A 24,805-nucleotide genomic window follows, 5' to 3' on the forward strand; every position below is an offset into this window, starting at 1 on the left:
TGAGAACTACTATATAATATTCAAATACGTATACCTTGTCCAAGATTATCAAAAGATACTTATCTGTAAAGAACCATATGGTCTCAATCTACTGTTCTTTTTACAAGTCCAGGTAAACATTTATTTGGGAGACAGAATTCTTCCTGATGAGATATAAGATTAAGACTTTTACCTTTCACTAACAAGCCTAATGAATTCCTCAAAAGACAGTGATTTAAAGCTGCAGTGAAAGGTCATCCAGACAGCCAAGTGCCATAAGCTTCAACAATGAACAAGAAGCAACACTACAAAGTATATTTCTTTTTCAATGATTTCATCCCAAATCAAAGGTTTTTTGCTGTAGTTTCCTCTTATTTGCCATATTATTTATTCCTACACATCTGATTACTTATTCAAATACCCTACATCTGGCAAAAGATTAAGCCAAAGACAAGTGGCTTACTAACTTGTTGGACAAGCACACATTTTTTTTTTTTTTTTGCAAAGTAACCAATCTAATAGCACTGTGTGTGAACTGAGAAAGGTAATTATAGCACCATATATATATATATATATATATATATATATGGCACTAATTATGTGCCAAATAATGTACTAGTCAGTTTGTTAGTACATATCACTGAAATCTCATAACAGTACAATCAGGCAAGTCACATAAACAGTAACTTTCCGTGCTGGAATTCAAACCTCCAAACTAGACCCTAATCATCCCTCTGCTGCTTTTTTCAGAGTCCATGTGTACATCATTGTATAAGGATGCAGTCATTTATTAAAGTCCTTCCAATGTGAATCAAATTTGGGAGGGAAAGAGAGAAATCTATTTATCATTTTCTTCTCTAACTCTAAAGATAATGCAGTTTAGCATTACCTCCTTCATTATAGACAATCTTCTTCTCTCAAGATTAGAAATTTCTGGTTTCTCCCTCTTCCATTTTCTCTTCAAAGCTTTTTCTTGGAGTTCCCAGTGTACTAATGCTCTGTTCTTTGATTTGTGTATTTCATGACGACGTATCTGTACAAAAGAAAAAAATATAAAAGAATGCTTCAGGAAAAAAGAAGTTGCCTATTCAGATGGTGGGACCACCTAATCTAGTTCATCTTTAAAAAATTTTTTTCTGGTCCAACATGTGTATATTTATACATATTCACAACCAAAATTTTCAGTCTTCTAAATCTTCAAAAGTGATTTAAAAAAAGAAGAAGTATCTAGAACTAGTAGACCTAGCAAAAAGACAAAATGAAAAAAATATTAATTTCTACTTCCTTTGTACAAGACAATCCAATAAAATGTTATTTTCCAATCTATAGGCCGGGATTCATTTAATGGGTGGTAAAATCAATTAGTGGGTCAAACCAACATTTTTTAAATAAAACAGAATACAGAGTAGAAAATATTAAGAGTAAATCACACATAAGAAAGTTAAGAATTGTTCTGTTAAACTTTTCAGTTACACATGTTTGTACTGTACAATTACATACACACACACACACACACACACACTGAGTACAATGTAAAAGGCACAAAGTCCACTGACTCATCTTTGGCAAAGACACACCCATTTCATAATACACACGTCACTACCAAAAACTTACAATGCAGTACGTTTATAGCCCTGCAATGGCTGCATTTGGAAGTGGGTCACTGGAAATGCAGAACTCCAGAAAAATGGAATTCCTGAAGCAGAGATATGAGCCACAGCGTAAGAGTTGCAGGAGAAGAGCTCACTGAGGCGGCTAAGGAGTAGGAGCAGACACTGGCTGTACAAGCACTCTGGTATTCAGAGCTATGAAGATGAATAAAATGTACTGCTTTGTTCTCACCATGTAAATAAGAAATCAGTCCATTAAGAGACCAACAACCAAATGCTATGTAAGGGTTCTGAACACAAAAAACAAATGAAGATGATATTTTTGAGATAACTGGGGTAATATGAATATGGACTTGGAATTAGACAATACCAAAAAATTATTGTTACTTTTGTTAGGTGTGATAATGGCATTGTGGTTATATAAAAAAGTCTATATTTTTAAAAATGCGAACTGAATATGTTGGCACAAGATGACATGTTCTCTGGGATTTGCTTCAAAATGCTATAGTGAAAGAAGGAAAGGGTATGAAAAATGAAGAACTATGGCAAAATTTTAATAACTATTATATCTGGGTAAACAGTACCTGGGAGATCTTTATACTTTTGTCTCCATTTTCATGTAAATTTGAAATTTTTCATAAAAAAAAATTTTAAGTCAGTAGGGCATCATTATTATCCTCAACAAATATTTAACAAATATCTACTAGGATTAAGATTTCTAGGTCCACAAAGACATACAAGATATAGCCCTTATGCCTCAAAAGCATTAACAATCTGCCCAGGAAGATAGGGCACATACGGTTGACCCTTTAATGACACAGGTTTTAACTGCACGGATCCACTTGTACTGTAAATGTAATTTCTCTTCCTTATATAGTACTGTAATGTAATTTCTCTTCCTTATGATTTTAATAACATTATCAATAAATATATAGTACTGTAAATGTAATTTCTCTTCCTTATGATTTTAATAACATTATCTTTTCTCTAGCTTACTTTTTTGTAAGAATACAGTATATAATATATATAACATACAAAATATGTGTTAATCAGCTGCTTATGTTATCGGTAAGGCTTCCTGTCAACAGTAGGCTATTAAATTTTGGGGGAGTCAAAACTTATACAAGAAATTTCTGACTGTGCAGGGGGTGGCACCCCTAACCCCCACATTGTTCAAGGACCAACTGTACATATAAAGATAAATGAAATGCCTTAGACAACACATACACAATGCCTCATATAGACAGTAAGTATGAGAACAGTTTAGAGGAGATACCAATTGTTGGGCAGCTTCAAAAAACTTCAAACTTAGTACAAAACTATAATAATCAAGACAATGTTGTGTGCCATAGGATGGACACATAGATCAGTGGAATAAAACTGACAGTCCAGGGGCGCCTGGGTGGCTCAGTTGTTAAGTGGCTGCCTTCAGCTCAGGTCATGATCCCAGGGTCCTGGGATCGAGCCCCGCACTGGGCTCCCTGCTCAGCTGGGGGCCTGCTTCTCCCTCTCCCACTCCCCCTGCTTGTGTTCCCTCTCTCGCTGTGTCTCTCTCTGTCAAATAAATAAATAAAATCTTTAAAAAAAAAAAAAACTGACAGTCCAAACTAAACCCTTACATTTACAGACAATTGATTTTCAGCAAGGGTGTCAAGATAATTCAATGGAGAAAGGACAGTCATTTTAACAAACAGTACATGGACAACAGGATATCCATTTAGAAATGAATGAAGATGGACCCCTATCTCACTATATACAAAAATTAACTCAAAATGGATCAAAGACCTAAATATAAGAGCTAAAACTACAAAACTCTTAGAAAGAAACATAGGTGAAATTCTTTGTGAATCTTGGGCTAGACAATGGTTTCTTAGATATGATACAAAAAGCACAGTTGATGAACAAATAAATAAACTGGAGTTCATCAAAATTAAAAATTTTTGTGCTTCAAAGAATACCATCAAGAAAATGAAAAGACAACAAACAGAATGGGAGAAAATATTTACAAATCATATATCTGATAAGGAACTTGGACCCAGACTGTGTAAAGAACTCTTACAACTCAACAATAAAAACACAAGTAATCCAATCTTTAACTGGAAGGAATCTGCATAGACATTTCTCCAAAGAAGATAATACAAATGGCCAATAAGCACACAAAAGGGTGTTTAACATCATTAATCACTAGGGCAAATCAAAAACACAATAGAGATTCCACTTTACACCCACTTAGGAAAACTAAAACTAAAAATATGGTAATAACTTGTGTTGGCTAGGGATATGGAAAAATTGGAACCCTCATGCCTGCTGGCAAGAATGTAAATAGTGAAGCCACTTTGAAAAACAGTTTGGCAGCTCTTCATAAAGCTAACTGTAGAGATACCATATGACCCAGCAATTCTACTCCCAGATATACAACAAGAGAACTGAGAACATATGTTCACACAAAACTTGTACACTAATGTTCAGAATAGCCTTATTCATAACAGTCAAAAAGTGAAAACAATCCAAATGTCCAACAACAGACGGGTATATCCATACAATGTAACAGTATCAGCAATAATAGGAATGAAGTACTGACACATGCTACAACATGGAGGGGCCTTGAAGACATTATGTTAGACACAAATGGACACACATTGTATTCCATTTACATGAAATGTCCAGAATAGGGGCGCCTGGGTGGCTCAATTGGTTAAGCGTCTGCCTTCAGCTCAGGTTATGATCCCAGGGTGCTGGGATCGAGTCCCGCATCAAGCTGCCTGCTCAGCAGGGAGTCTGCTTTTCCCTCTCCCTCTGCCCCTCCCTCTGCTTGTGTTCATGCTCTCTCTCTAAAAAATATATAAATAAAATCTTTTAAAAAATAATTAAAAAAAAAAATGTCCAGAATAGACACATCCATAGAGACATAAAGAAGATTAGATGTTGAGGAAGAGGGGCATATGGGGCATATGACTGTTAACAGGTACAGGGTTTCTTTCAGGGAGTGATGAAAATGATCTAAATTAGAAAATATGAATATGAATATACTGAAAACCAATGGATCATACACATTAAAAGGGTGGATTTTATGGTATGTGAATTGTATTTCAATAAAGCTGCTTTTTTTTTTTTTTTTTAGTCTATAGCAGAAACCTTTTTAAAAGTAAGATTTGAACTAGGGTAAGGGAGCAAAGTAAGATTTGGATAGGTAGACAAGAAGGTAGAGAAACTGTTCCAAGTAAAGAAAATCACATGAATTGAGGCTCAACTGTGGAAATATACATGGCATATTCAAGGAATAAATTAGTACATTGACTAGACCAGTATGCTTGCATACGGAAGTAACAGTAAATAAGGCTAGAGATACCTACAGATAGTAGAAGACAACAGGTGTATACAGGGCAATACTGGAGAGATTTGAACAGAGAGATTTGAAACCAAACCTATCTAATAAAATTTTAATACATGCTAAGTGACATTACTAGGTAAAATCAGGAAGTCCAGATGATATGCTTTTCAATTTCATATAGACATAAGCAAGATTAAATATAACTGAAGAACTTCCAGGAAGTACCTCTGGTTTCTATTCTGAAGGTCAGAAACCCAATATCAAATAAAACACTGAACAAATCTTAACTTTTGATATTAAACTTACCAGATCTTCAGGAGTTGCCCGATGAACTGTTAGGTCATTCACAGTATTCTGCAAAAAAAGAACTTTCTTTAAAAAAAAAAGTTTTCCTACAAAATATTAGTATATACTGGATTTTTTTAAAAATAGGATTTCAATGTTTATTCACTTTCTTTGGGTAATTTTCTTACAGGAAAAATTTTCTTTAAACTAGGTTAAAAACATTTAAAATCAATTTTAGTTTATTTTTGATAAATTCATTTTCCTTTTTTTTTTAGAGGCCTTTTTAAAATTTTTTTAACTTTTTTTTTTAAGTAATCTCTATGCCCAACATGTGGCTCAAACTCATGGCTCTGAGATCAAGAGTTGCATGCTCTACTGACTCAGCCAGCCAGGCACCCCTCAAAAGCTTTCTTTTATTAGTTTAAGCCTGGCACACCTTTTTTCTCCCACATGCCAAATGGGCCTCAGTTAAAAAATTATGTACTTAACTAAGCATGCTAACCTCCAAGAAACCTTTCTTTGAAGAGTTAAGGGATTTGTCTGATCATCACATTTAGCAAGATAAAATTGCTATTTTAAATTGAAATAAAATTATTTCTATTTTTACATAATATATAAAACAAAAGTGTTTAAATTAAAATGAAATGTTAGTTTTATTATTCAAACTTCTTACCATATTTGTTCACATTCTTCAGAGAGTTATGTCACACCTATGAACTTACATTGTTCATTTATATGTGGTCAGGTATGAGTACATACTAGATTTTAAAGGCTGAAAACAGGGGCGCCTGGGTGGCTCAGTCGTTAAGCGTCTGCCTTCAGCTCAGGTCACGATCCCAGGGTGCTGCGATCCAGCCCCACATCAGGCTCCCTGCTCTGCGGGAAGCCTGCTTCTCCCTCCCCCACTCCCCCTGCTTGTGTTCCCTCTCTTGCTGTGTCTCTCTCTGTCAAATAAATAAATAAAATCTCTAAAAAAAAAAAAGTCTCTTAAAAAAATAAAAATAGGGACGCCTGGGTGGCTCAGTCGGTTAAGCAGCTGCCTTCAGCTCAGGTCATGATCCCAGAGTCCTGGGATCAAGTCCCGCATTGGGCTCCTTGCTCAGCAGGGAGCCTGCTTCTCTCTCTGCCTAAAGCTCCCCCTGCTTGTACTCACTCACTCTCTCTCACCTATGCTCTCTCTCTCTAGCAAATAAATAAATAAAATCTTTAAAAAAATAATAATAATAAATAAATAAATAAAAATAAAAATAAAAAAAAACAGAGGCTGAAAACAGATTCAAAGTCCTGAGATGAAAAAGACTTCCTGTCCAGGAACCAGTACTCTCAATTTAAATATTAATATGGATTATTTTTAGTTTTCTTATTAAAAAATAACAGGCTATTTTTAGGTATCTTACAGAAAATAAGCACTAAGTTTACCAAGCAGGCATATATTATATTAAAACAATGAATAAAACAGGGTAGTTATGTAATTCAAAATGAGTAAGTTTAACTAAAATTGTAGTTTTCAAACTGCATTCCAGAGAATGAGGCACCTCTAAAGATTCCTAAAAGATAAACTGTTATCACTATAGAGGGGTTAAATTTGTGTGCATGCAAACAACTTAAGCATAGAATATATCATACATAATAAGGGATAAAGTTTGAGGGCACTGTATAATTTCATAAAACGTGAAAACAGTCACTTATGTAAAAATGCACTAAACCAACATGGCAGGTCTACCACACCCCATAACTCCAGGAGCTACCATTATTATTCTGGTGCATGTAAACAGTACCCCTTGGGATTGTGCAATGCATAACCTACACAGCTTGAAGTAGCTGCCCGGCAATCTGGCCCTCTCCAAAGTGACTTCAGCCATTTTGTTATACAGATTTGGTAAGGCAGGAAATAAAACAAGTTAGAGTTCTACTTCCAACAGATACACAGAGAACTGGATCTGGTGAAATAGATTCTGATATATTCAAAGACTTAACTTTTTGGCCATAGTTTATATTTAGCTCAAGGGTTTTCTACACTAAAACTGTTATTCCTTTCATATTAATTTAGAAAAGCACAAGATATAACCATAAGATCTTGAGATTTTTAATAATCATAATAAAATTCAGGCATATAAGGGTTATGCTTGGACTTAGTTCTCATGGGCGAAAATATAATTTCATTAATACTACTACTGCTTAAAATGATTTTCTTCTGAAATGGCTTTTAAATATAATTTATAAGCCATTTCAAAAACCATCTCACTATTTTTATCAAAATAGTATTATTCAGTTTGATCTCTCCTCCTTCATTTACTATTTACTCCCAATGACTTAAACTACTTCCAAGCTTAGTCTACAAAAAACAGATTTTTCCAGCACTGGAGATAATAAAAAGCAAATGAGGAAAATGCAATTTCAAATGGTGGGTTTCAATTATATTTTGAGCAACAGCAGCAAATCAAAATAAATACTAAACTTCCCATAGTAACCACTCTGAAGTGGGTAACTTTTAAGTTATCACATGCATTTTTTTCCTTTTAATCAGTTTCATTGCCTTAGAATCACACCCTAATAATATCTTATAGCCAATCAGATGACAACAAAGCAATATAAACTTAGGTTAAGTCCCCCTGAGCCACTTCAAAAAGGCTGTCAGTTTGCCCAGAAGTTTCCAAGTCCAAAAGAATCCCTGAGATCCAAAATAGTCCCTAACTAGTTGCTCTCCACAACAGAAAGAAAAGACACCTAAAGTGTCACGGTTCAAACTAAAGTACCAAGCCGTAAAAGATAAAGATGCCCTTGATAATACCAAACAGTAATCAGAGTGGGAGCCAGGGATCATATCTCCCAGGAACTTGAGACTTGTCTTACGTCTTAAGAGAATCTTTGTACTGAAACTGACCAGCTTCTGGAGGTGAAAAACAAACAGTTCAAGAAGTAAGAGAGCAAGAATCACCCGCTTTTTCAGCCAAAAATGCCGCTCATATGATTATGATGTCACTGGTTGCTATGGGCAAATCTTAAAAAAGTACCCAAAAAAATTCAGACTTCAGTGACACAGGTTAGCTCCAGTTGCCTTAAAGCAGTGTGTTCTCAAAGTGGAGGACAGGGCGACTTTTTAAAAACATACTCCCCACCCTCTTAAGATTCCCTCTTCAAAAGAGGTACAGGTTATGACCTTGACATGTGGATTCTTAAAAAATCCCCGAAGGATTCTGCTCTTCCTTCCAGGATCTGGGATATAACGCGCCCAGAAATCCATTCCACCCTATCACATTCAGAGCACTGTCTCAAGTGACCAGGGCCATGTCATCACATCTATTCCTCCAGAGCAATCTGACAGGTTTATTATCCCATCTAGACTTACATCCCATTCTTGCTTCACTGATGTTTTCTTCTTCTTTACCTTCAGCACTTTCCTTCCTCCTCCCCGAGGACCATAACGGTTCACTCTGACAAGTGACATCTAGAAGCAATAATCATATCAAATTTTTAAAATACAAGAAAAAGTGGTAATTAAGTATCGCTGGATGGGGACAAAGACATCTAGGAAAATAAACTTTAAAGTGTCAGAAGAAAAATTTAAGCATAATGAAAGAACCATCTACCAAAATACTTGGTTCTTTCACTTCACAATTAGAAAGCTGTACTGATAACTATGATAAAACAGGTTTCAAGTTGATAACTTATGTATATTTGCTTAATAAAGAACTCCAGGAATACAAATTATGACTTAAAGCACAGACCTACGACAACAGGCATAAGCTTTGTCATCAGTTACAAACTTCACAATTAACAGAGAAAATGTCAGTCACAGGCTAACAATCTGAAAGCAAAAGGAAAAAGGCAAAGAGCACTTAAAATCACTACCAGATACATATGTGTTTACCTAAAAAAAGGTGGCTAAATTTTAGAGAACAAATGAGTTATATCATTTCTTGTATATTTCCACACAATACTAAGTGGGGGTAATTACTGATACTAAACTAGCATTTGGAAATTGCCAACATTTGCTTGGCACTCTTAAAATAGCAATGCTAAGGACACTGGACTAAATATCACACAAAATTAGAATAAGACTCATAGTCCCTGTACACTAGGATTTTACAATACATATGTGTGACTTTTAACAAGCAACACATATACATGACACCCTTTCCAAAACTTCATTACACACTTTCATTACAGAACTTTCGAGCTGACCCCCTTATTCCAAATTATCCTAAAATAAAGATGGTAGTATCTTCCTTAAGTACATTTAAAAAAAATGATTTAGTAATTAAAAACATCTAAATGCAAGTATTTTCAAGAGCTTCTCCTCAGTCCTCTTTGCTTTGTCTTATCAATCACATTGACTCCTCAAACATGTTATCTATTTTCAGGGTTTACAATCCGGCAAAAGAGATAAGTGACATTTGAGAATAACATTTAATTGTCTTATGGTGATGGTAATGAGGACAGTGGAGGTGGTGATAATGATGGCCTTAGCTAACACAAGTCAGGTACTGTTCTAAGCAAGCTCTGCCCACACAGTATTTCCTTTAATCCTAACAGTAATTCCATTAAGTATTTACTATTTATTTTACAGATGAGAAAGCTAAGGGACAAAGAACTAACCAACCGTGAAGGTCACACAGTAAGTGGCAGAACCATAAATGCTATTTTAAAAGATACGGAATAGAGGAGTGCCTGGAACAGAGGCTCAGTTGGTTGGGCAACCAAATCTTGGTTTCCTTTCAGGTCACGATCTCAGGTCAAGAGATGGAGCCTTGTGTCAGGCTCCACATGCTCAGCGGGGAGTCTGCTTAAAGATTCTCACCTTCTACCCCTCCCCCCACTCATGTGCGTGCACGCTCTCACTCTGTCTCTCTCAAATAAATAGAAATACCTCTTTTTAAAATAAACAGGGCACTGGGTGGCTCAGTCAGTTAAGCATCTGCCTTCAGCTCCGGTCATGATCTCAGGGTCCTGGGATCAAGCGCCTACCCCCCTTCGGGCAACCTGCTCAGTGGGGAGTCTGCTTCTCCCTCTTCCTCTGCACCTTTCCCCTGCACGTATTCTCTCTAATAAATAAAATATTTTAAAAATAAACAAACAAGTAAAAGATACAGAATAGAACTAAAAATCCAAAACAAACCCTTACATTTATGGTCAGTTTCTTTTCTTTTTTTTTTTTTAATTTTTTATTTAAATTCAATTAGCCAACATATAGTACATCATTAGTTTCAGAGGTAGTGTTCAATAATTTATCAGTTGCGTATACCACCCAGTGCTCATCACATGTGTGGTCAGTTTATTTTCAACAGAGGTGCCAAGAAACAATTCAACAGAGAAAGAACAGTCTTTTTGATAAATGGTGCTGGCACAACTGGAGATCCATATGAAAAAGAATGAATTAAGACCCCTACCTCACAACATATGTAAAAATTAACTAAAAATAAGTCACCAACTTCAATGTAAGAGATAAAAGCACAAAACTCCTGATAGAAAACATAAGCATAAATCTTCATGAGGCAATGGTTTCTTAGCTATAACACTAAAAGCACAAGAAACCAAAGAAAAAATAAAGTGGACCCCATCAAAATTTAAAACTTTTGTGCTTCAAAAAATACCATCAAGAAAATGAAATGACAGCTAACAGAATGGGAGAAAATATTTGCAAATCCCATCTGATAAGAAACCCGGATCCAGGATATATAAAAGAAACTTAAAAGTCACCAATAAAAACACAAATATTCCGATTTTTAAATGGCTAAGGGAGCTAAATAAACATTTCTCCAAAGAAGATACTACAATTGGCCAATAAGCACATGAAAAAATGATCAGCACCATTAGTCTTTAGGGAAATGCAAATCAAAACCACAATGACATACCACCTCATATCCACTAGAATGGTTATAATCAAAAAGGTGGAAAAAACAAGCGTTGGCGAGAATGTAGAGAAACTGGAATACTCATTTATTGTTAGTGAGAATGTAAAATAGCACGGCCATGTTGGAAAACAGTTTGGCAGTTCCTGAAAAAGTTAAACTCAGTTACCACAATTCTAGTCCTAGGTATATGCCCAATAATTGAAAACTTACGTCAATACAAAAACTTGCACATGAATGTTCATAGCAACATTATACTCTTAATAGAAAAAAAGTAGAAAAATCCCAAATGTCTACCAGCTGGTGAATGGATAAATAAAATATGGTATATCCATACAATGGAATATTACTTAGCAACATAAGGAAGTAATGATATATGCTATAGCATAGCATATGAACCTTGAGAATATTAAGGTAAGAAAAAGAAGCCAGACACCAAAGGCCATATATTGTATGATTCTATTAATATAAAATGTCCAAGGTTAGGCAAATCCACAGAGACAAAAAATAGACAAGCTGTTGGCAGGGTCTGGAAAGAGGAGGGAATGGAGAGTAATTGCTAATGGGTATGGGGTTTCTTTTTGAGGTGATAAAAATGTTCTAAAATGAGCCAGTGGTAATCAATGCACAACTCTGTAAATTTATTTAAAAGCTCTGAACTGTAGACTTCTAAGGGGTAAATTTCATGGTAAGTTATATCTTAATAAAGCTATTATTTTTAAAAAGACATGGAAAAATATAACAGTTGTTCAGAAACAGTTTCTAATGTATTTTACTCTTTAAATAATGTATTTTACTTTTTAACTCTTTTACTCTTCAATTTACTCTGCAGAAATAAAGAATCATCATAAAATGTCACTAAATCTGTTGGATGAATTATACATCCATTAAAACTGTATTAAGAAAAATGTTTAGGGGTGCCGGGGTGGCTCAGTCATTAAGCGTCTGCCTTGGGCTCAGGTCATGATCCCAGAGTCCTGGGATCGAGCCCCACATCGGGCTCCCTGCTCAGCGGGAAGCCTGCTTCTCCCTCTCCCACACCCCCTGCTTGTGTTCCTTCTCTCACTGTGTCTCTCTCTGTCAAATAAATAAATAAAATCTTTAAAAAAAAAACTGAACAAATGCCTGTGTATTATTTGTGGGAACGTGAACAGGCTTCAATTTTAGCATAAGAAAATGTAACATCCAAAAAAACCCCATATTCACTGACAAAAACAGTGAATGTGTTCCCCCAAAATTCATGTTGAATCCTAACCCCCAAAAGTGATGGTATTAGGAGGTGGGGCCTTTGGGAGGCAGAGCCCTCATGAATGGGACCAGGGCTGTCATAAAAGAGGCTCCAAAGAGCTCCCTAACCCCGTTCACCATGGGAGAACACAGCAAGAAGATGGTGGCTAGGAACCAGGAAGAGGGCCCTTACCAAACATGACCATCCTGGAGACTTGATCCTGGACTTCACAGCCTCCAGACTGTGAGAAAAAAATTTCTCATTTATAAGCTACCTAGTGTCCGGTATTTTGTTATGGAAGTCTGAATGGACTACAACAGTCTACTACTGTTCCCTTTTTTTTTTTTTTTAACTTCAATTGAGCCTAGCAAAGGGGGCTGTGGTTACTCTAAGATGAAATGCAATGAATAATGCCATCGTATGATCCCTTACCCTTGAGTTTGGAAAGGATCCACGATTTGTTCTGGGTTTTTTTCCCCTGTGATTTGTTTTATCCAATAAAACAAGGCAAATGCGAGAAGAGGTCATTCCTATGATTACATTACGCTATACAAGTCTCTGTCTTACGAGAGCAGAGCAAGAGAGTGTCTCCTGCTGGCCGTGAAGAAGCCAAATGCCACAGTGACTGGCTGTGAAAAGGGCCAGAGGGCCGGGAACTCAGACAACTGTGGGCAGCCGGAGGGGAAAGTCAGTCAAGAGACCCCTCAGGCACACAGCCCCAGGGAAATGAATTCTGCCAAGAACCTAAGTGAGGTGAGCCTCGAAGCAGACTTTTCCCAAGCTGGGTTCTAGATGAGAATGCAGACCACCAACACCTTAATCAGAACTTTGTGAGACCCTAAGCACCTTACCCAGCTAAACCATGTCCAAATTCCTGCCTCACAGAAATCGTGACATAATTAATGAGTATTGTTTTGAGTCACTAGGTTTGTGGTAATTTGTTATACAGCGTAGGAGACTAATATACTGGCCAACTCTAAATTCCAGCCTGTGTGTGCTAAGATCACAAAGGGAGAACTAAGCTGTAACGTGGGAACAACCCTTGCACTGAGAAGTGTTCTCTTAAACATCATCAATACAAGTGGGCATATTTTTCTTAACCCAGGATCAGACTCTGTGGTCTAACAAAGAGCTTTTGAGCTATTTACAGAAATCAGATATCGTAAGGGAGCTATAGTTTACATGCTTAAGTGTGAGACTGTAGAGATATCCTGATGGTTTATAGTACTAAGGAATATAAAATCAGCACAGCCCAGAAAATCTAGGCCTATTTGAAAAAAATCTAAAATATTAATACTTTCCTGATAAAATTATTTGAAAAAAATCTAAAATATTAATACTTTCCTAACTGATAAAATTACTGGAAAACCTTTCCAACTCTAAAGACTCCCACTCCTGTTTCCACGACACTCTTTCTCTCGGTTTCTCTCCTATTCGTCTCTTCTTTGCAGGCTCTCTTGGCCCCTCAGATACCACATAATCAAAAAGCTGCACACAGTTCTATCCCAACCCTCTTATCTTTCCATTGGATACCCTCTCTCTTCATCCAATCATTGTTTTTGAGAATCTATTACATGCCAGACACTGACAGACACTGACCAGGCACGGGAGATAAAACAGTAAACAGGTCTAATATGGTACAAGCTCTCATGGAGCTTACTAGAAAGTAAGAAAGGAGTTCACACCTTCCCTCAGTGATCTCACTCATACCCTTGAACAAAGCTACAAATGCACTGGGCACATAAACACACTGTGAAAATGAGCCCCAAATTAAGGATCCACATTTTTCCTCAACACACCAAATGCTCATTTCCAACTGCTTTCTGTGTCTATCTCCCAAATATCTCACATACAATGTAGTCAAAATACAGCTTATCATCCATGTCCCCTCCCCACCAACCTCTAGTTCTTGATATATAATTGGCATGCTCAGTCAATGTCTGAACTCAACTGAACTTACAGAATTACCATCCTTCTGGTTGCTCCAGTTTAAAACCTTAGCATCACCTTCTATTCCTTCTTGTCTCTTAGCCAATCAGATACCGGAATCTATTCATTCTTTCCCTGAAATATCTCTCTCATCTGTCCCCTCTTCATCTCTACTACGAATGTTTTTGTCCAAGCTCTTTCTCCTAATTGAACTTCTTCACTCATTTGCCACTTCATTACCCATTATTTCAACAAATATTTTGAAAGCACCTGCCAAGAACCAGGCACAAAATACAACAAGAAAGTAAAATAGTCTGCACCCTCACAGAGCTTAGGGTTTATCAGAAGACCACAATTAAAATGAGTAATTACAATAAAAAGGGAGTAAATTCAGTGTCATGTTAATCCCTAGCTTACTCTACACAGTAAGAAAAGACCACTATATCCCTCTAATTGCTCCCAAAATGTTTAAGCTGAGAGCTAAAGTATGAATAAAGCTAGAAGTGGGGGAAAGAATGTTCCAGGAGGGAGAAAAGGCATTTACAAAGGGTTTGAGAAGTTCAGTTTGACTAACAGATTTGAAAAGGTGAGAGGCTAGAAAGAGGTTACAAAGAAAGGCAGAGGACAGATCATGGCCTTCTAAGCTACAGCAATTTAAACACTATCCTAAAGAACCCATAGGAAGCCACTGGAGGATTTCAGGTAAGGAGAGTTACGATGAGATTTAGCAAATCCACTCTGGCTAGTGGAAAACCGACCAAAGGGAAACAGGACCCCTTTCCAAACACTGTCCCTGCAATCAGTATTTTACCCCGATATAAGGATAGAGTATAGCTCTCGGCCCTTTACTTTCTTCCCCACAAGATTTTAATGGCTCCCCCCTACAGAGAGGAATCCAATATGCACTCGGACCCTCTGCCCTCCTTATGGTCCGGCTGACCCTCCTTAACAGTCTGTGCTCCTCTCACCCTCCCACACATATAACTCTCGCCTTTACAAGTCGTTCCACCCATCCTTTCTGCTCCGCGTGGAACACCCTTCAGATTTTCACTCCCTTCTCCAAGCGGTAACTCCACTCACTAATCAAAACTCATTCCAGCGGCCCCTCCTGATAAACTCTTTCCTGACCATCCAGTCGACTAACATGACCCTCCCTGTCCCCAAGTACCCTGGGTAGCCTGTCTCCTGCTAGACTGCAAATTCCTTGATAGCTACAATACGGTACCCCCCAACTTCCAGCTCTGTGCACAAGTTCCCGACAGCGCTGCGCACACTCAGGGTGCGCCTAAGGGGAGCGCGCTAGACACCAACACACCCAGACACTCATCCTGACACGCAAACACTCGCAAAACACAGAGTCACGGCGCGCTTTCCGATGTAAGGATCCTCCACCCAGGCGCCTAGAGCCCCAGGGAACAGAAGGGAGACGCCACCACCGTTTTCCCCGCCCTGCACCCCGGTCCCTAAGGCTCGCTGGGGCTACAGGCTGCAGGCCTCCGCCACGTCGTCGCAACCTGCCTTGCCGTTTCCCGACGGCCTCCTCCACCGCCACTAAAACTTCAGGCTCCAGAACCGCCCAGCCCGCCACAGGTTAACGCAGCCCGCAACTTCCGGGATGTTGCCTAGGCTACCCGAGCCCCGCCCCCACTCCCTGGCGTATATCCGGTGAGGCCAGTGCGCGGGCGCCTCCCAAAGCCTGGCAGAAATTATGAGACGAGTTGGCTTCTGTGCGTCCGTCTTTCTTCCCCGTGCTCTCTGCAAGATTCAGGGCAAAGCTGTGGAGGGTCGGCATGTAGCACTAGCCAGTTTCTCGTGAATTTTCTAAAAGACAGATGTCGCTCTCCACACCAAGCTTCACATATAACATTTACTTTCACCTTTTTTTTTTTCCCAAAAATGTTTATACTGTCTACAAATGTGCCACAGACTATGGTAGGTCCTGCGGGACCTAAAAACAGTCAAGATCCCTGTCCTCAGTAGGCTAACTGCATAGTAGTAAACAGCTATCAATGACACAAATGTAAAATTAGAACTGTGACAAGTACTAGAAGATACTTACTAGATACTAAATTTATAGGAGTATTTGTAGGAATTATTCAGGAAAACTGAAAAGTAGATGAGTCAGCTACCAGGGAAGAATAAAACATCCCTGCAGAGGGAGGCACATATGCGAAGCTGTGTGGCACGTGCAAAGAACTGGAAGAAGTTCAGCGTATCTGAAGATGAGAGAGCAGTGGGAGCTTGGTGTAAGGGAAGCTGATTTAATAGGCTAGAGCCAGGACAGGAAGAGCTGTGTGGGCCATGTTAAGGACTTTACAAGCATTTTATTTGAAAACGGAGTTAATTTGCTCCAATATGACAGCTTCCTTTAGTCCCTGGTTTTCTACTGTTAAGACACATCCATACAGGGATCGGCAAATACATATTCAGCACCTTCTAGATGCTAAGACCTGCCTTCTAATAGTTTCCACTCTGATTGGGAAATAGATATTACATCTATTGATGTAGATATATTCGCTGATCAATCAATATAATCATTCCCTGCATACATCCTCAACTCCCTTCCCCTCTCTGAATTACTGTAATACCGGGCAAAGCCACAATTCTGGCCTTAGCAAAACTACATATTAAGTGCCTGCACCTTTGCAACTGAAACTGGAAGAAGAAAAACACCCAACCATGTTGACTTTAAATTCATGATCACTAATTTTAAGTGTGCCCTTTAAGATGCCCAAAAACCATATTAAAGATCCCCCTCCATGGATTTCTCCTACCTTCCTACATGACAACTTTATACCTTCTATCACATCCAACATATCATCCTCCATCCTCAGTCTCAGCCAGTGATCTTGCTTCCTAATTCATTGAACACTGAAGCAATCTGAAGAGAATTTCCATAAACTCCCATTGCTAATTTAATCCTTCTATTGCATCTTTACTCACAAACCTGCCTTCCAAAAGCTTAACAAAACCTAAACACAAGAAAGATGAAGAGCATTACATCAGTGTACATAATAAATTACACATTAATAAACAGTGATAATAAAAAAATTTTAAAGCACTCAGAAACATTACAGAGAAACAAAAATAAGGATAACATATTTCTCATTAGAAACATTGCAAGTGAAAAGACAGAACAGTTAAATATATTGAAAGGAAAAAAAAAACTGTCAGCCTAGAATTCTATATCTGACAAAAATATCTTTTTTTAAATGAGGATAAAATAAAGATGCTTCCACACATAACTGATAGACTTTATCACCAGCAGATCCTCACTATGAGAAATGTTAAAGTAAATACTTCAAACAGAAGGACAGCAATACCAGATAGAAATCTGAATCTACACAATGAAGAGCACTGGAAATAGCTGTAGGAGTAAATATATACAATTATTTTTCTTATTATTTTAATCTTTTTAAAAGTAACTATTTAAATAAATATAATAAAAATGTATTGTGAGGTTTAAAATATATGTAAAAGTAAAATGCATGGCAACAATTGCATAAAGGCCAGAGGAGAAAAATGGAAGTCTGTTACTGTAAGATTCTTATATTATTCCTGATGTGTATAATATTACTTGCAGGTACACTGTAATAAGTTAAATATGTATATCATAAAACCTAAAGCCATCATTAAAACACTAAATACTAAAAATACTAAAAATTACTTGACTAATCTAAAACTAAGCAGAAAAAGTACAAAAAAAGGAAACAAAGAACAGGTGGGAGAAATAGAAAACAAATAGCAAGATGATAGATTCATATCAATTATTACATGAAATGTAAATGGTCTAAATACCCCTATTAAACGGCAGAGATTGTCAGATTAGTTTTTTTTTTAATTGCTGTCTATTAGAAGAAACATACATGAATATAAAAACTGAATTTTAAAGTACAAAGATAGAAAGATATATCATTCCAACACTGGTCAAATGAAGTTGGAATGGCTTCATCAATATTAGATGAACTAGTTTTCAGAGCAAAGAATATTACCAGGGATTAAAAAAAAAAAAATCATTTCATGATGGCAAAGAGGACATTAAGTCAAAAATATATAAAAATCCTAAATATTTATTCACTTAATAAGAGAGCTTCAAAATAAATGAAGCAAAAACTGATGGAACTGCAATATAAAATTAAAAGTCCACAATTACAATCAGAAATTTCAATGCCCTTCACTGAACAATTTATAATACAAATAGGCAGAAAATCAGCAAGGTTATAAAAGACTTTACAACACTATCAACCATTATGACCTGATTGACATTCATAGAACACTAGTCCAACAACCAGCAGAATCCACATTCTTTTCATGTACATACAGAAATTTTAGCAAGATGAAGAATAACCTGGACCATAAAACAAATTTCAATAAATGTAGAAAGATTCAAGTCATAGTAGAAATGTTCTCTGATTACAATGTAATTAAATTAGAAATCAGTAACATAATGATTCTTGTCAAATCCCTCAAAATTTGGGGAAAAAATAATACACATCTTAAAAAGCCATTAGTCAAACAAGAAATCAAACCAGAATGTATTTTGAACTAAATGAAAATGAAAATACAGGATATCAAAATTTGTGAAATGTAACAGAAATAGTACTTCAAGAGAAACGCATGGCACTAAACACCTATATAGAAGAAAAAGTCTCAAATCAATGACTTCAGAAATTAGATAAATAAATTTTAAAAAGTTAAATCCAAAGTAATAAGAAGAAATAAAATAATAAAGATAAAACTGAATCAATAAAGTAGAAAGGCAAAATAATAAAGAAAAATAATGACAGTGATAGTTGAATCTTTGAGAAGATTAATTAAATTGCTAAACCTCTAAACAAATTGATCAGGAAAACTACCTATAAATTACCAATATCAGAAATGAGAGAGGTGAAATATTCTACAGACACTAACAGAATGTATTTTGAGCAACTATATGGTAATAAATTTAATAACACAGATAAATGGCCAACTTTCCTGAAGGACATAAATTACCAAAGCTTTCTCAAGAAAAAAAATGGATAAGATGAATTGCTCTGTATCTATTAAAGGGAGGAAACAGGAGAGAGATATAAAGGAGGAAAGAAACTTTAGAGGGTAATGGATATATAGATAATGGTTTCACAGATATGTATGTATATAACACAGGTGATACGTGCGCTTTAAATATGTGAAGTTCATTGTCAGTTATACTCAAGAAAGCTGTTTATATAGATTTCTCTGGGTGGTCCAAATATAAGCCAGATGTGCTCCCCAAACCATAAGATGTCCTGCTTCTACTTAGCCTAATTCCAGCTTCCCTATTCCAACTTCTAATCAGTGTTTCTGAAGTTTTCCCTTTATTTCACTATAAATCTTTTTCACTCCCCACCTGTCTTTGAGTCTCTGCCAAATGTAAGTGATGGTGGCTGAAATCTTTCCTATATTAAGTTCTGAATAAACAATCTGTTTATTCTCATGTCAGTAGACTTTGTTTCCACAACTGCTTATATTTTTTAATGACATTGATTTTTTTTTAATATTAGCAAGATTTGTAATAACACCTGATAAGACCCCTTTCAGTGAGGTTCAAGAGCATTTTTTTTTAAAGATTTTATTTATTTATTTGAGAGAGAGAGAGAGAATGAGAGAGAGAGCATGAGGGGGGGAGGGTCAGAGGGAGAAGCAGACTCCCCACCGAGCAGGGAGCCTGATGTGGGACTCGATCCCGGGACTCCAGGATCATGACCTGAGCCGAAGGCAGTCGCTTAACCAACTGAGCCACCCAGGCGCCCTCAAGAGCATTTTTTATCCAATGTCTCTTCCAATAGATGAAATTGCCTGGTTGATGACCATAAAGAGCCTATTTAAGATTTATTTATTTGAGAGAGAGCAAGAGAGAGAGAGAGCACATGCGAGTTGGGGGAGGGACAGAGGGAGAGAATCTTCAAGCAGACTCCCCACTAAGTAGGGAGCCCAACACAGGGCTCAATCCCACACCGCATGAGATCATGACCTGAGCTGAAACCAAGAGTCGGATGCTCAACCAACTGAGCCACCCAGGTGCCCCATAAAGAGCCTATTTAGGAAGTGTTGTGAGAAGCTGGCCTTAACTTGTTCATGGGTATAGTACATGATTCACTTGCAATATTTTGCCACATCTCCATGCTACAGAGAAGAGTCTAATATCAGGCATAAAATTTCTAAATGTATGGGCCTTCCTGTTAACACTTCAGAGGGACATAACCAATGTGTCTCTGAGGGAATGGATCATATGTCCTTATGGACTAGCAGGAGTACCTTTAGCCAAGGGAACTCAAGGATTTCTGAAAGTCTGGCTAATTTTAATTTAAGGATGCCATTGGTTCTTTTGATTTTTCCAGAAGTTTGTGGGTGGTAAGAACAGTACAGCTTTTGAGAAGGGGTAATGCCTTACAAAGTTCTTTTAAAAGGTTTCATATAAATTGTGTCTTGGTCATTTGATATAAAAATTGATATACCCTAGGTTGGAAACATAAAATCAAGCAGGTTTTCAGAGACCAAAAAAAAATTACAAGCAAAGGTTTTCAGCAAGGAAATGCTTTAACCCATCCTAAAAATAAACAAATCCTGTGGAGAGTGGAAACTGGAAAAAATTCATCTGAAGGTGTTTAAAGGGTCCTTGAGGCTTTGGCTCCCACCATGCCTCATCTTTACAGTTTTCCCAGGTTGTGCTGTTCACAAGTAACACATGACCCACAAATAACCTCCACTGTCTTTTTAAAGTTTCTCAACCAAGGTTGATTTAAAATTGTAAGCAATTTTTTTTTAAGATTTTATTTATTTATTTGACAGAGAGAGAGAGAGCCAGAGAACACAGTGGGGGAAACAGCAGAGGGAAAGGAAGAAGCAGGCTCCCCATTGAGGAGGGAGCCTGAGCAGGGAGCTTGACGTGGGGCTTGATCCCAGGACCCTGGGATCATGATCTGAGCCAAAGGCAGATGCTTAACCACTGAGCCACCCAGGCTCAGTGATGAGTCGTTTCATGGAGCAATTCAGCTAATATCCATTTGAAATCATCTAGTGCCGCCAAATGGCCATCTTGAGGGTGCCGAGGATGATCTCAGTGAAGGATATTCTGCGTCCATTTCCAAATCAGGGGCTTAATGTGGGTATTTAATGATGGCCTCTTTGACTCAATCCAGAGATTTATCCTTTGGGGTTTTAGTTAGTATTATAAGCTTGGTTAAGGCAGCTTGTTTGGCAAAATGATCTGCTAGAGGATTTCCCTTAACTCTGTTAGCATGGGCCTTAATCTTTACAATAGCCATCTCCCTGGGAAGTAGAAGTGTATCTAAAAATTCCTTAACTTGTTGTCCACTTCCGATGAAAGTTCCAGCAGAGGTGAGGAAATCTTTTTGTTTCTAAATCATCATGTACTACTCCAGAAGCATGCCTGCTATCTGCATACATGTTCATTTACTCTCAGGTCTCTGGCTGGTTGACAAGCTCTCCTAAGTGTTATAAATTCTGCCATATGGACTAACTTTACCTCAGGTAGGGGACTATCCTATAAAGGAGAGTTTAGATTAGTGATAGCATTGGAGATAGCCTAATAACTCCAGTTTCAATTTTGAAGTATGACCCATGAACAAATAGTAGGGCAATATTCTCAATGGGAGTCTCCAATAAAGCTAAGCAAAGTGCCATAAGTCCCCTAACTGAAGACAATTATGGGGTTCCTCTTCTTCAGAGCAGAAGAGTGGTAGGATTCAGGATGCTGCAGCAGTGGATAGGAATGTAAGAGGGAGAGGGCAACAGAAATCCCGAAGAGGTCAATCAACGGACTTTAAGGTGTGCATGTTCTCAAGGAGTAGTCACGTCGGTACTGCATGAGGAACCGTAAGATCAAACAGGGAACCTAGAATTAACTCCACAGAAGCATGGACAAGTTTTGCAGCACAGTATTGCCCTAACACAAAGGGTATCAGCCTTTGCAACTGGAGTGGGGGTGAGGTTACAGTAAGTGATGGGTTTTTGATGGTGTCCATGAAGTTGAATTAAAGCCCCAAGGCTTTAAACCCCAGAACACTCATGCACAAATAGACAAAACGTTTCTGTTGTTGGTAGGGATGTCCAGGGAAGCAGGCTGTCGAGGAGCCTTCTTCAGATTAAAAGAAGGCTTGTGTAACACTTGGGCTCCCAGAAGAAAGTGGATCTTACTAAAGACATAGCCATTTCATAAAAAGGTATCACAGTCTCAGAAAAAAAAATTACACCCATTGTCTGAAATATCAAGTTAGACCTAGATGTCATCTCAGTTGTAATTTTGTGAGGGTTCTAGGGTAGTTTGGGATAGTCTTTATCCTGTTATGAGAGAATGTTTTTCCCTCCTTCAAATAGCTCATGTCCTAAATAATGTACTATGTTTTGACAAAATTGTAATTATCTTTTTTGAGACGTTATGCCTTTTTTTCTGTTAAGGCCAAGAGCTACAGGCTTCTCTGAACAAAGTACGAAATCACCTATATCTTATATCAGAAATGAAACACAAGGGAAATTTGGATCTTTTAATTATTGATTAAGGGCCTAATAAAAATAGGAGGGGGTTTCAATGAACCCTTAGGGCCTAGCTATCCATGTATATCATTGTCCCCTCAGATGAAGGCAAAAAGATATTGACTCTTAAGTGTAGGAATACACCCAGAAAAGGCACAGCAATGATCCACTACAGAGAAGGAGGTGGTTTGTGGGGGAATTGATGACAGGATGGAATTTGGCTTAGGTATTAATGGAGAAGGAGAGATAACAATGGTATTGGTGTCCTGAGATCTTAAACAAATCAATATACTTGTCCATTTGGTTTCTTTACTGGCAAGACAGGAATGTTACAAGGGTTAGTGCAGGTTATGAAAAGGACTCTTGATATAAGGCTCTCAACTATAAATTTGAGGCTTTTCTTGCTCTAGCTTCTAACTTTAGGGAAGTTTGGGAATTTGATAAGATCTATCTGAACTTTAATAGATTCTGTTCCAATTATTTTTCTTATGTCAATGGGAATTTTAGCCCATGAAGAGTCAAGTACAATGTCAAGATCTGTATCAGGAGCATACATCAAGGATAGTGGAGAAGGAAAGTTTTATATAGAGCAGACACAAGTTGATTGGTAATTGATACATCCTCTGAAACCTCAAAAAATAGTCCCTCTGGTGTGCAATTAATATTACAGTTTTATTTGCAAAGTAGATCTCTCCTTAATAGATTTGTAGATGTGGTATCACAGAGCAGGACGAGATGTTTTTCAATCAGGGACGCAAAAGTTGTAGTTCAGGGCTGGGATATAGGGACAAATCTGTGAGTTGTTTGAAATACTTATACTTTTGTTCTATGTTCACTCCAAGGAAGAGGTTGAGCAAAGATGGCAGGATTTGATGTAGAACGATTAGTGTTGTTGGAAGATATTTTCTATTTATCCCCAAATCTCCTATAGTTTCGTTTTTCTATTTGTTTGCATGATTAAATTATGACCCAATCAACTTTTATTAGCAATGTTTCAGGTATGGCTTTTAGGAGACTTTGAATTATTTTTCTGGCCCTTTTCTGACCCTAAGGTTTTTTGTGGAGGATCCTGGAGGTCCCTCTCTAGGTTGGTCCAATCAGCTTTTGTCATCCTGGATTTAGCATCTGAGGTTCTGATCAACATGCATACAAGTTGATATAGGTAGGCAACTCTGGGTCATGTGCATCCAAAGAATTACAAATTCTTCTATGAATCTTTGCTCAGTCTTGCTTAGGTTTAGGGAAACCTTTCATTATAGCTCTTAATTCATCTCCGATCCAAAGTTTAAATTCTACAGTCACCTGCATACCTGGCTTATGGGAGGGATAGACTATTGGAGGCAACTAGCATTTGGAAGTTTTAGAAAGTTGCTGGGAAAAGACTGAGCATCTGGACAAGGGGAAGAGGAAGGACGAGGTGCAGAAGGAGGGACTTCAGAGGGATAAGGGGGAAGTGAGAGAGCTGGCCACAGGAAGGCAGCTGGAGGACTAGGAGGCAGAGGATTTACTATGGAAATGAATCTAGATTATTGGCTAAGCTTGCCAAATTTCTCATTAGCTTTGACCAAAGAATATTTTAGTAAAGCAATTTTTGAACACAATTCATTTAATCCAAGATTCCATTGGATCTGAGAAATCTTTATTCTTTTTCTTTTTTAAAGCACCTGTCAAATAAACAATTTTGGTCAAGGCCAATGTTCCACAGAGTGGCCATTGAGGGCCCAGGTCATCCTTGGTGAAGTGTCGCCATTTGAAACATAGGTGCAGGAATTAGAATTGTAATGAGTGGACATATAAGAAGTTGGAGCTTCTCCAAAAGGAAGAGAAGAATTAGACTTAGCCAAGCCTGTAAGAGCTAGCAGCTGAAAGTGATGCTTGTGCACTTTGAGTCTTGAGACCCCAACTTGAAGGTAGCTGCCTCCAAATGTAGACCCAACAACCTACACCTGCAGGCAGGTGGAAAACCAGAGAGAATGTTCTCTGTGGATCAAAGCCAAACTCTAAGGACAAAACAATTGAAACAAAGGATAGCCTAGTTTTACAGGTGATCCAAAGCAAAGTTTGTCCAAAAGAATGC

The 24,805-nt window shown here is 37.5% G+C and overlaps 1 protein-coding gene across 9 annotated transcripts in view; it reads right to left on the reverse strand.

Annotated features, from left to right (window-relative positions):
* Nucleotides 1-24,805, reverse strand: part of SPICE1 (spindle and centriole associated protein 1) — a 65,201-nt gene that overhangs the window by 36,452 nt on the left and 3,944 nt on the right. For 5 of the 9 annotated variants that reach the window (XR_013445265.1, XM_036107170.2, XM_078066202.1 and 2 more), the window contains exons 2-4: nt 8,555-8,653; nt 5,227-5,274; nt 869-1,012 (exon numbers count right to left, since the gene is read on the reverse strand). Coding sequence is in view for 8 of the 9 variants with exons in the window: in XM_036107170.2 (XP_035963063.2) it covers nt 869-1,012; nt 5,227-5,274; nt 8,555-8,653 (291 nt within the window). In the remaining variant the exon portion in view is untranslated. Of the gene's footprint in view, nt 1-868; nt 1,013-5,226; nt 5,275-8,554; nt 8,654-10,075; nt 10,251-12,477; nt 15,645-15,728; nt 15,827-24,805 lie in introns of those variants that run through there. The other 4 variants (XM_036107171.2, XM_078066195.1, XM_036107169.2 and 1 more) reach the window with 4 other exon arrangements.

This window comes from Halichoerus grypus, chromosome 1, assembly GCF_964656455.1.
Source record: "Halichoerus grypus chromosome 1, mHalGry1.hap1.1, whole genome shotgun sequence".
NCBI classification, from domain to species: domain Eukaryota; kingdom Metazoa; phylum Chordata; class Mammalia; order Carnivora; family Phocidae; genus Halichoerus; species Halichoerus grypus.